At 33.4% G+C, this 12,736-nt stretch overlaps 1 protein-coding gene across 1 annotated transcript; it reads right to left on the minus strand.

Moving 5' to 3' along the window:
- Nucleotides 1-853: 853 nt before the first annotated feature.
- LOC109012022 (transcription factor TCP12-like) lies at nt 854-2,494 on the minus strand. The gene is made up of 2 exons (XM_018993447.2): nt 1,335-2,494; nt 854-1,129 (listed from the first exon to the last, which is right to left on the minus strand). The coding sequence occupies exons 1-2, from the start codon at nt 2,427-2,429 to the stop codon at nt 1,031-1,033; spliced, it is 1,194 nt and encodes a 397-aa protein (XP_018848992.1). The 5' UTR covers nt 2,430-2,494; the 3' UTR covers nt 854-1,030.
- Between the last annotated feature and the right edge of the window lie 10,242 nt (nt 2,495-12,736).

Genomic DNA, 12,736 nt, shown 5'->3' on the forward strand with positions numbered 1-12,736 from the left:
GTAATAGGGTTTTTTTTTCCCTCTCCTTCCACTTCCTTGGTCAGATATCATCAATTGAGCTTATCAACCAGCTTTTTATTATTTGTTTTTTTCATGAAGCTAATTGTGTCCTATCATTGATTTATCCCCTAGCTATTAATAATTAGGAAACCTCAGCAGCTCATCATGACAATACATGATCATGATCCCCACCTTAGCAAATTATAAAAGTTTAATTCCTTGCTAATAATTTAATTATTTCTGTCATGTGTCACAGATAAATTTCACATCTAGCTACTATGTCATTCATTTTCTCCTTGTCTTTACTTCAAGGTTTTTGTTGTCATGTAAAGTAATGAGATAATTGGTGTGTTGAAATTTCACTACCTAGGTGTCAATGGACTTTGAAAACATGACCTGAAAGTGGATTGTGGATCACTCAAGCGTCTATTCAATCACATCTCAAAAGATAAACCGAATTCATTCCCTGGATTAATGCACTTAGGAAGTTAGCTACTCACAAATAAAAAAACAAAATATTCATGTAGAGAAGCAACCCTAATCCTTTTAACTCCAAATAAAGATAGACTAGAGAAGACATAGAAAAAAAAACATGGCAATCTGTCAAGTGAACCTGTATAGAAAAGCAATTCGCCTTGAAAATTTGCAGGTAAAGCCTTAAAGTGGGGATGAAAAATAAATGAAGAATACATCGATTGGCATTAGTACTTAATTGTTAGTCCATCTTAACCACGAAAGACTTCATCATAATTTAGTTTTATCAAGCGGCCAACCTGCTGCTAATCCACCTGATCATGTGGATAGTTTATCATGGTCTTCTTCTACTCAATTCTGATATGTTTGAAACAGAAGCAAAAGAAACATGAGATTCTTATAATTAAGACACAACAATCACTCACAACATAGTATTAAACAAGCTAGATTAATTGCACAATGATCAAATAGGATAATTTTGTATATTACATTTCAAACGGAAAGAGAGCATGCACCACATATCATGCTGCAAATTAATGTTTATTCATTCCACACATCAGACATACGAGAGATTGTCCTTGTCTGATAGATTATGATTGTTGTTGCAGGCTTCCGGCCACGATTTGCCAAAGAATTGAAAGTCTGCAAATTGATGCTGCAAAAAATTGTACGAGGAGTTCAGTCATCCGAAAAAATGTAGTTCATCTACGACACTATATATATATATATGCATTTGAAAATACATATATGCTTGTCATAGCACATGACATATATAGGAATTAAAGCTAGCTAGACTGGTCGAGATCAGTGCCTTGTTCGCAAAATTCAGTAAACTCATATTGTTTTTTGGAAGTAATTACCTCTTGGGGAATTGCAGTATTGTTCAGAGAATTGAAAATCAAATTATTAGATGGGCTCCATCTTCCAATAATCAGAAATGAATCGTCATTAACCATGGCTTCTGCAGCCCCTAAATCATGATGATCTCGAGCATGGGAGCTTCTTTCTTCAACCTCAGGCGGTGGCACCTCCAAGGAAAGGTTCATGTTATGGCTTTGAGTTCCAGCAGATTCTTCCCCAGTTTCAAAGGTACTCCAAGAACCTAGCCGGCTCAAGTCACAGTTGGTCGCCTCTTCACATAATTTTGATTCATCAAGTCTCCGACGCCTCAGTTTCTCCGTTCTCTCCCTTGCCCTTGCCCTAGCTTTCTCCCTTGACTCCCTAGCAAGAGGGTGAAATGCACTCTTCCGACACTGCCTTATCTTCTTCTCTTTCACAGCACACGTCGAGGGCTTCTCCTCTGAAGCCGTTCCTTGTTGATTTTCACAAGAAATTGCGACATCATCGATGCCAGACACGACTTCGCACTCAGAAGTAGAGGAAGCACTCTTGACACTAAAGCTGCAACTGCGCTTCAGTTCTCTTGCTAGCTTCCTGATTTCAGGTTTTGCCTGTAGGAGTAGCCACTCAACAGTCTTGCTAGCCTTGTCAAAGCCTAGCATGTCTTGCAGGCCGAAAAACTTGCGGGCAACTTCAAGGGACAATCTCATTCTCCGATCCCTTGGGCCTCGCGCAGTGTTAATCTTGCTGTGCCGATCTCTCTTGCAAGATCGTTTTCTCGGGATCTGCTCGGCCATTTTTTGTCCATTCATCATCATGTGATTTTTGTTGGAATCCACCATATTGTTGGTGACAGCTCCGGCGGTGTTATTAGCAGCTTTTGCTAAGGATTGCTGTTGTTGAAACAACAGGTCATGGTGTTGTTGGATGAAAACATCGTCATCTACGAAAGGGGAAGAGAAGTATTGGCCGAAGAAGGATAAAGGAGATGGGTCTCCTTGTTTTGAATTGCAGATGATATTGAAGTCATGATTTGGAAAAGGATGCTGGAAAAATGGTTGGTCAGAATAAGAGAAAGGGTCACTGCCAATATTGTTACTGTTTGAGGGATACATCTGTGAATATGAATTGCACTGGACAACCCTAACTAGGCCTGACGGTGGCCGGTTGGACTATTAAAGCAGGAGAATGACGTGGGTCGTTTCAATTTTTCCTATTCATTTCATCCTTTTACCTCTCTCTGCAAGTGGAAACCATGAGACTTAGAGAAGGACAACCCTTGATGAGTTAATACTTTCTACCCGAGCTTGAGAAGGACAGCCTCTTGATGATGTACAATGTATGCGTATGTATGTATATTTGCTTGTCTTTGCGTTTTGTGTGTGTGTGTGTGATCATGTGTGTGTGCGTGTGTGGTAGAGAGAGAGAGTACATTTACCTCCCCTCAGCTTGAGAAAGACAGCAGAGCTCAAATACTGTACGTCGACCAAGGGCTTCACAGAGAGAGAGAGAGAGAGAGAGATTGAATAAAGATGGCCTGGAAGGGGGAATTTATTGCAGACAAAGAGCCATCTTTTTCTTAATCTTTTCTCTCTTTTGGGCAAACAGTAGCACTGGCTACTTTAGCGATATTTGGGAAGTGATGAGTGGATAGGAAAATACCAAGTAATTGTGGGGTTTCACGTGGTTTGCAGGTGATGAGGAGGCTTTCATGATCATGAACTACTTCCTCCACCCTCAAAAACACTACTACTGATCTTCAACAGGCCCCTCATGATCAATCACAAATTAATTAAGACATGCTGCAAATTAATAATATATAATAATAATAATAATAATAATAATTAATCATATCCACATTGTTATTGTGTTTGTGTGTTTTAGGGGTCGGGAGATCCTCAAGTGGGAAGTCATGTGTCACCGTAATTGGTTTGCTAAAAGGCTTATGTGACTTTTTCATTGGACGATTCATGTTTGCATATATGATTTTACAAAGGATTTCTTAACCTACACGTAGCTGTATCTAAACATGATGAGAAATCGAGGACAATTATTTCACCCCTCCAAGGGGAATGCACTGTGATGAGCCTGCAATTCTCAGGTAATGCACCCTTTGACTGGGCTTCTAATTACACGTCCCTTTCATCAAAAGGAAGAAATCCCATCTCTCTCTCTCTCCCTCTCCCTCTCCCTCTCTCTTCTCTCTCTCTCTCTCTATGTGAGAATGTCGTTGGGTTCCCTCCCATGCGTGCTTATCTGTTTAACTTTTCTTTGAAAAGCTCTCTCTCTCTCTCTCTCTCTCTCATTCTTTCTTTCTCTCACATTGTCAAGAAAGACTTGCTTGTGCTTGTACTTGCCACTGCCATATGCATAGACCTTCTCCAAAACCTAACCAATCAACAAGTGCCCTAGCTACTAATTATCCCATCTCATCTTATTTTTTTTCAAAATGGCAATAGTCCCATCCACACTTGAAAGCCATCTTTACCTCAACTATATTTCCATTTCTTTCTTGAATTTTCTTTCCATTTATACATGCCGTCCTTGATCCCCACTCATCTCAAACTATCGCTCTCTCCCTCCCTAGCTAGAGCTCATGAGCCTGACCACCTCTCTCTCTCTCTCTCTCTCTAGAACTGAGCCTGACTACTTTAGACTAGCATAATTACAAGGACCACATGATATGGCAAAGCTAGGATTGTTCTAAGGTTGCTTTCAAGGAGGAGATAACTATGAAAGAAAAAGGGAGATGAATGTGCCATCAATTAGAGTGGCTGATAATATGAGAATATACCAACAAACCCAAAAACAAAACCCCAAGTGCGTTTACTTCCTTGGTGAGTTCTTTGCCTCTCTGTAGTCTCATGTGCTGTACCAAAACCCCATATCATGTGGTTGAAATAACAAGGCTTCACAGTATTATTTTTACCGTTTCCTTCATTTTTCACCATCTTTTGATTCTTTTCAGCTTCATTTCAATTTTTTTTCTCAGGGGATGATATTGCACCATTTTATCAGAGAATTAGGCGATCAAGAAAATTCGGATTACAGCAGCTTGTACGACAAAGATTTCTTTTTTGACTGGCTTTAATATATATTTGGTGAGTTTTACTTGTAAAACGGATCTCATCAACCTCTTGACTTGAAGTATTAATCCGGTCCAGCTTGATCATGATGAGTCTTTGCTGGTAGTTTATTTGTTTGGAGTATTTATTCATGTACAATTGCTCTTAGTGTTATATATATATATATATATATATATATATATATATATCATTCCTGCATATTATATACAGGTAGTGATGGGAAAGAAAGTTCGTGTTGCTTTTTATCCTTATGCCATTGAAAATATCTTGTGGCATATGATTTCCAACCGGGCATATTTGGAGGACCATCCCACTGTGTGGGCCTGGAAGAGGGCCAAGAAACCATCGAAATTGCGAATGCTTTCTAGGAAACTATTCCAGGACAGGACAGGGCAAAAAGATAGAGAAAGAAAATATGATGCAAAAGAAAGATCTATATATATATATATATATATATATATATATAATAGCATTTAAGCTGTGAGCCAAACAAGGAGCTATTATATGGGAATATTGCTTTTCCATTTCTCACACAGCCTGACATGACTGTTTTTGTCTATGTTGTGACCAAACAGTATTTGTTTGGTTCATCTGCATGCGCTTAGATTTTTATTTTTTATTTTTACTCTTTCATATCTGACTCATGTGTCCATTATTGTCGTTTTGATGCAAATTGAAAAGCCCAACTTGGCCCATTCTGAGAAAGATGCATGTCTCTCTCTCTCTCTCTCTCTGTCTAGATCATGAAAACATATATAACATGAGCTGGTCTTTCTTTTGTTTTTTCTTCTTCTGTTATGATATTCTTGACTCCATTGCATGATGTCCTCAAGCTTTGATCTTCACTCCATTGTTGAAACTCATGCTGCCCAACTTTGCAGGGACCCCGGCTCCTAAGCTTTAAACCAGTACCTTTCTAGCTGATCATATCTGATCAGCTGCTGCTTTGCAAGTAATGCTAGCTGTCAAGGAGATAATACCAAATATACTTTTCTCATGTGTGCAACTAACTCAATGTCATGGATGTGGAGGTTGAGTCGGACTCCTGGTTATTGGTTAATTGATTGAAAGGGATTGATTGTGTATGCATGTTGGGCTTTGAGGGAGACTCTGGATAACATAAGTACGTACTTGTGTTTGCCAACAAATTTCTCTGCACTTTGATTCATGCATATTATATATTTCTAGGGAAGCCTGGCCAATTTTTGGCCAAACAAGGTGCTAAGCCTGGAATAACTTTTGTACGTACCCAGACACCACTCCAGCTTAGGGGAAGACGTACTATACGTACTAATTATGGGTTTTTTGACAGTGGATAGGGTTTGGATTCCATTTGTACGTTGCAAATAGTCATGGCTCAGATCGATCCAGGTGTAGTGATCAGATACTCTTAGCTAAGATTTTATGGAAATGTTGTGAACAGCTTGTTCTCACTTCTCTCAATTTCATGCCACGCTTGTCAGTTTGATTGTCCTCATTGACCTCTAGATCTGCTTAGGTGGATATGTTTAGTAATTTGTTAGATTTGTATAAAAAACAATCTATTTTCAAGATTGCTTATTTGCCTCCCATGCAAACATATTAGGTTCTGTTTGGATTTAAAAAATATTTCATCTCATTATTATAATTTTTTAAAATTTTTTTATAAAATATAATAAATAATTCAACTTTTTCAAATCTCAAAACAATAATAATATTAAAAAATAATATTCTAATAATATTTTTTTTAACTTTTATTTTTTATCTGAAATCATCTCATTTCATCTCTAAATTCAAACTAACCTTAATATTAATGTAAAGATAGATTTGTAATCTTTACATCACTACTTAACATAAAAGAAAAAAAAATGTATTTTGGCTTTTTTTTAGACCTATAAGGGCTACATGAATAGAAAATTATGTACTTTACACACCGACGTGTATGAATTAATTAAGTTCTTTCGATTCTTGTTTCTTTAATTTGCTTTTAGCACCTTGGTTAATATTAATGTAAGTGCATCATCATGTACTGTTATCAACTGAAACATTAATCATTTAAAATATGGCATAAAGCAGGTACGTAGTACTATATATAACGGGAGATCATGAGAATAATCGAAATATTCGAAGTTGTAATCACATTAATATACCTCCACTATGCATGAGTGGGGCCTTGGAATAAATATATGGATCGAGGTATCAATTATAAGAATGCATATATATATATATATATATATATATATATATATACATGCAATGGGTGCATGGCTAGCTAGCTAGCTAGCTTGGATGATTCACAAACCTTCAAACAGCAACGCCCCAATATCCCTTGTCCCTCACATCATTTTCGCCAAAAAGTTATATGAAAGGGTTGGTAAACCAAATGCCTCTCTGAACTTAATGTACATGAATAATGTTATATGTCATGATATGCTCACATTTGCCAATAATACCACACCAATATGCCATTTTTAGGAGTGGTTGAGCTACTTGCTAGCTAGGATTAATTAACACATGCACTTGACTTTGTTGGAGTTTATTTGGAAAGATCCCCTACTTTGAACTTTAGAAAGATAGAGAAAGAAAAAAAAAGATCATGAAAACAATGGTTGCACTATATATATACTACTCCATCTCACTAAATTAGGATGATGATGAATGGGTGGGCATGTCTGCCTAAACATTCACAACTTATATTTTTCTCACAAAAGGACATGACTAATATGAGATCTATTTTCAATATTATAATGTGATCATGATATGCCCACTTTTGCCAATCATAGCATACCAATATGCCATTTATAGGTGGATGCAACTTGCTAGGATTACTTAGCACAATGGACTTTGTTGGAGTTTCTAATGTAGAAACATATGTCCCCTAGCTGCTCTCAACTTTCTATTAGTTCGAGAAAATTAAGAGAGACGAAATATAGTTCTTTATCTTGAATTTTATGGTCGTGATGATTAGTCATATAAGGTGATATGAAACATTTTAAATGATTTGGTACGTTAGTTATTTCAATAAATTAACTTGTTAGGATTACTTAGCACAATGGACTTTGTTGGAGTTTCTAATGTAGAAACATATATTCCCTAGCTGCTCTCAACTTTCTATTAGTTTGGAAAAAAATAGGAAAGATGAAATATTGTTCTTCATCTTGAACTTTATCGTCGTGATAATTAGTCAGATAAGGTGATATGAAACATTTTAAAAGACTTAGTACGTTAGTTATTTCAATAAATTTAACTTAAAATGTGATATATTAGTCAATCTAACCATAATAAATTATAAAATTTAAGATGAAAAACAACAATTATCCCTTAAAAGTATAATTATGTTCACACTAAGTTCGATCTGACTAAAAGATAAAATGAATGGGTGCGCATGTCTGCCTGAACATTTACTATTCATCTTTTTCTCACAAAAGGACGCTATTATCATCATGTCCTCGAATCTTGATTGATTACAAAGTGTTGTCGTTTCCTTTGTTTTTTTATGATGTGGCTTAATGCCATGGAGTAGGACAAGTTCTAAAATAGGTGCAATTAGAAGCAACCACTTTAATAAATCTTCATATAAATATATATATATATATATATATATATATACACACACATATAATAAATATACAAATAGAGTGATGTGATACGTTAAATCTACTTTACAATAAAAATAATTTTACAATCTAACGTACAACATCAACCCACGTATATCTGTGTGTTTACTTTTTGTGGGATGTTTTTGTGATCGATTAAAGTATTTCAAACTTTGAAATAAGGTCTTTTTAGCCTCCAAATATCTATAATATTTGTTTTTTTTTTTCTTTAGAAATAAAAAAGACATGTATTTTACATTTCATTAACTAAGAATTTAGCCCTAAATTAGAAGAAATATTTTTATTCCTTCTTAGATTTCAAAAGTTTTGTTACCCTAAAGTTTTTTAAAATGAAAAATAAAATATTTAAAAACAAACTCGTAAAGGCAAAGCTGATTTTTCTATCTCTTTTCTCGAGTCCCCTTCAATCTTCTCCATGTTCTCATCTACTAATTTCTCTTTTCTCCACAACTCCAAGAAGAAACGTTGAATATATTTTAAAGTGAAGATATTTTTCTACCATAGGTCCATATATAGATGTGCATCAAGCATATTAATTGATCATAATATCATTGTATCTTTGATTTACAATTATAATATATATATTATTTTATATTAAATCATTTATTAAATATATATATAGGAAATCATTTAACTTCACCAGTGATATCAGAGCACAAATTTTTTTTTTTACCGGTAAGTAAAACTTTATTGATCATAAAAAGAGATAAATTAAGGCCTAATAAGTTGTGTACAGGACATATACAAGAACAACGCATATACATACTAGTTTAATGATACAAACAATTCATGAAGAGTCATGCCATTAAAATCAATTTCAATCGACAAATATTGAAATAAATTATTTAAAATATCACAAAACTTATTTTAATTAAAAGTTGATTTATACATGTGTGTGTGTATTTTTATGTAATATATAATCTCCTGATTCTGATCATGAGCATGCTTTATCATAATAATACGCATGATAATGTTTTTTTAATTTAAACTGAAACAAAATCAGACCAGTACCAATTTAGAATCGTCTCTCATATTCTAGGCCTTTAATTAATTAGGCCAAAAGTATTAATCATTAACAGGTTGATCATTATTAATTAATTAAATAGTCAAATTTACAATAATATCGAAAAATTAACCTTGAAATTATTAAATGGTACTCAAGAGTACTGTGATGTTTTCCACTTTATGATTTAAAGAAAATTAAGAAATGATGATCAGAAGTGCTGAGATTTTTTTTTTTTTTTTTTTTAGGGGAACGAAGATGGGTTTTCTTTTTTCTTTTTTCTTTTTTCTTTAATGAGTGAGATCAGACCAATTTTAGGAGTAGGGAATTAGGAGGCTAGGGGGTCTAAAATTTGGAAAATTATAATTAAGTAGTCTTGAATTAATATAGATAACATGGTATATCTATTTTATCACTATATATATATCATGACCTCATAATTAATTATTTGCATAATTAAGCACTAATATTTAATGATGAAAGCATTTATATATGCATATATAAATGATAAAGTAGTTCATCCTATTTGAAAAGAAAATGGGCTGCTTTTGCTTCTAATTCATAATTTATGTATATTATTGTTCTAATTCATAGAATTTGGACAAGAAGGAATGGTTTTGTTTTTTAAAATAGTTTTAAAAGTCCGATAGTGATATTAGAATTGGCTCGAGATGATCTGTTTTCTTACAAGCAAGTGCATCAAAAGAATTCTAGTCCAGCAGTGACAAGTCAGATAGAAACAAAAGGACAGAGATGGAAACTAGCTTTCTGGCCTAATTTGACAGTTAATTTTGATGTTGCTTTTGATAAGGGAAAGGAAAGGATAGGTTTGGGAGTTTTTATCAGAGAGAGTAGAGGGAATCTACAAGCTGCTATTTCTGCTCCTAAGGATTATGTTAACTCAGTTTTTGTTGCTAAAAGCTATGCTTTGTTAAAAGAGCTATGGAACTGTGTATTGACTTGGGTTGTCATCAGGTTCACTTTGAAGGCGATGCCAAGGTTGTTATTGATGTTGTTCAGTCTAATTCATATGATAATTCTTGGTTGGGACAAGTTACAGATTATATAAAGCAGATGTTGTCAAGATTTCCATTGTGGAGACTCTCTTTTATTCATAGGTCCGGTAACAAAGCTGCTCATATGGCAGCTAAGTTGGCTGTTAATACTAAATATAAAAGGGTGTGGTTAGAGAAGGGTCCAGCAGAGGTTTTGTCTGTTGTTTTGGAAGACAAGTTATGTATTGTTTAATGTTTTAATGAGATGAGGTTTTCCTTTCAAAATATATTTATATATATATATATGTCCTAATTCTAATTACTTAGAGTGGCATATATATGTTTTAATATTTGAAACTTCCTAATTTATTATTGTTATCATTTTTAGGGCAAAATTAAATATACTTTCCTCCTACGCAACGTCTATGTACTCACATACATCTAGTGTTTTACACTTTGTTTAACCTCCAATTACCCAAAATTAATAAAGAGAAATGATATTTTGCCGTCCTAGTTATATCACTCATATTGTCCCATTGACATAGCACCTCCACTTAATGTCACTTGACTTATTAAAAAAAATAAAAATATATATATATTCAAAACTAAATGGCATCTGAAAATCCAAAAAAAAAAAAGGACTGAAACCATAGATTATCTCTATCATTTTTATATTTGTATTTTTAATTTCCTTTAATAAGCCAAGCACATGTCGTCAATGGGTCAAAGTGATCAGTGGTATATATAACTGAGGAGGCATAGTAGCAATACTCGTTAATAAATATCACCCTCTCCTCCTATTATGACCGATAAGAGGAATGGAAATTAATAATTAAGGTGATATGTTAGATCTTAATGAAGGATTTGAATTAAGAAGTTTAATAATTTGATCAATTTTGGTATTAGGGTGAAAAGTTAGTTAGTTAGGGAAGTACCATATCAATTCAAGCGTGGAAACTATATTTTTCCCAGAAGAGTTGTATCAATTCTAAAATTTAGTAGAAGATAATATATATTTAGTTTGAGTTATGTAGTACTCTAATAATAACTATATATATATTCACTCCTCTATGTTGCAGCTTTTTAAAACACTAACAGGTTCTATGGACAGTCAGATTCTTCAAGAGTTTGTGGGGGTGGCAAAGAAGACTTGGTGGAGAAGGAACTGCTTTATTTTCAACAATGAGTTTTCACATCCTAAGTTCCTAACTCTATTGTGAAGGAGGCTAGAGTCATTCTTGACATGCTAGCTGAGGAGGACTTTAAGAGCAACAACATAGTTAGACAATTATGCAGATCATCTGAAGAATGGAAGGCCCCTCCTTCGAATTGGTTCAAGTTGAATTGGGATGGATTTGTTGATAAAATTCATGGTCTGATTGGAGTTGGTGTGGCTGTGAGGGACAGTGAAGGACATATAATTGCTACCTTGAGGCTAATTAGAAAATAATTATTTCCAGACCCTCTATTGGCTGAGACGTTTGAAGCTTTTCAGTCTATTAAGTTTGGTTTAGATCTAGGCCTCAAACAGGTTATTATTGAGGGGGACTCGTTGCTAGTAATCAATGTATTATAGGGTGATAAGAAAGGTTAGAGCAGTGTTAGTATGTTTGTGTGTGAAGTAAAACAGTGAATGAAAAATTTTGTAAAATGAGAGGTTTCTCATGTCAGGAGAAATGTCAACTTTATGACTCACTTATTGACAAAAAATATTCTTTTTATTTTAGATATAATTGTAACTTTGAAGGATACTCTTTCTTATTATATCTCCTCTTTGTTATAATAGAATGGTAGAAGAGTTTTTCCTTTAAAAAAAAAATAATAATAACTATATATATTATAAGGATCACATAAATGACCACCAAACAATTAAATGAAGTTTATAAGATAAAAATGTGTGGTAGTTTGCACTTCAGATGAATACTAATGAGCACATGACGCGTAACACATTGATTTGGCGGATATTGATATGCCTATCACGACAACCAGATTTGGCGGATATTGATACATCATCAATCACATCAACCATTAAATGAGTCCTGTTATTCGCATCACTCTTGGTACAACGTTGTCCGTATGTTTAAATTAATTTTAAATATCATAATTATGATATGATTTTATATATGGAAAACACTACTATGTTCACTTTATTTGATACCTTTATTTGACCGCTGGTCAATTATTTTTTTTTTTAAGTTAATGATTAAGAAAGTGATTTTGAATGTATTGGTGTATTTTTTTTATTTTTTAAATGTATTTAAATATGTTAAAAAAAATGTGAGAAGAAATTGAAAAAAAAAAAAAAAGTTTTTACGCTGGGCATAATTGCCCAGCGGTCAAATTGGGGCGGCAGAGTAGCCGCACCCTTTATATATATGGACCTTTTTTTTAAAAAAAAAATTTAAGTTGAACAAACAACCTAAAAACTTTAAATCATAAACGTTATTAAAATTAAGTTTTGAAATAAAAATAAATTAAATAAAATTTTTTAATTTTTAATATTATTAAGATAGAGTTTCAAAATGAAATAAATGACGATTTTATTATATATTATTTGCTAGTCTATATTAAGAAAGAATATAATAATTAATTAAAAATATTGAGATCAATTGATATGTTAAATGTTTTTATTTTTTATTTTATATTTAAAATTAAAATTTCTTATATATTTTTCACGCTTTTAAATAATTTTCTAACTTTTATTATATATAAATTTTTATAAATCCTACTGCTCTTCTCTAC

The sequence above is a fragment of the Juglans regia genome, chromosome 6 (assembly GCF_001411555.2).
Source record: "Juglans regia cultivar Chandler chromosome 6, Walnut 2.0, whole genome shotgun sequence".
NCBI classification, from domain to species: domain Eukaryota; kingdom Viridiplantae; phylum Streptophyta; class Magnoliopsida; order Fagales; family Juglandaceae; genus Juglans; species Juglans regia.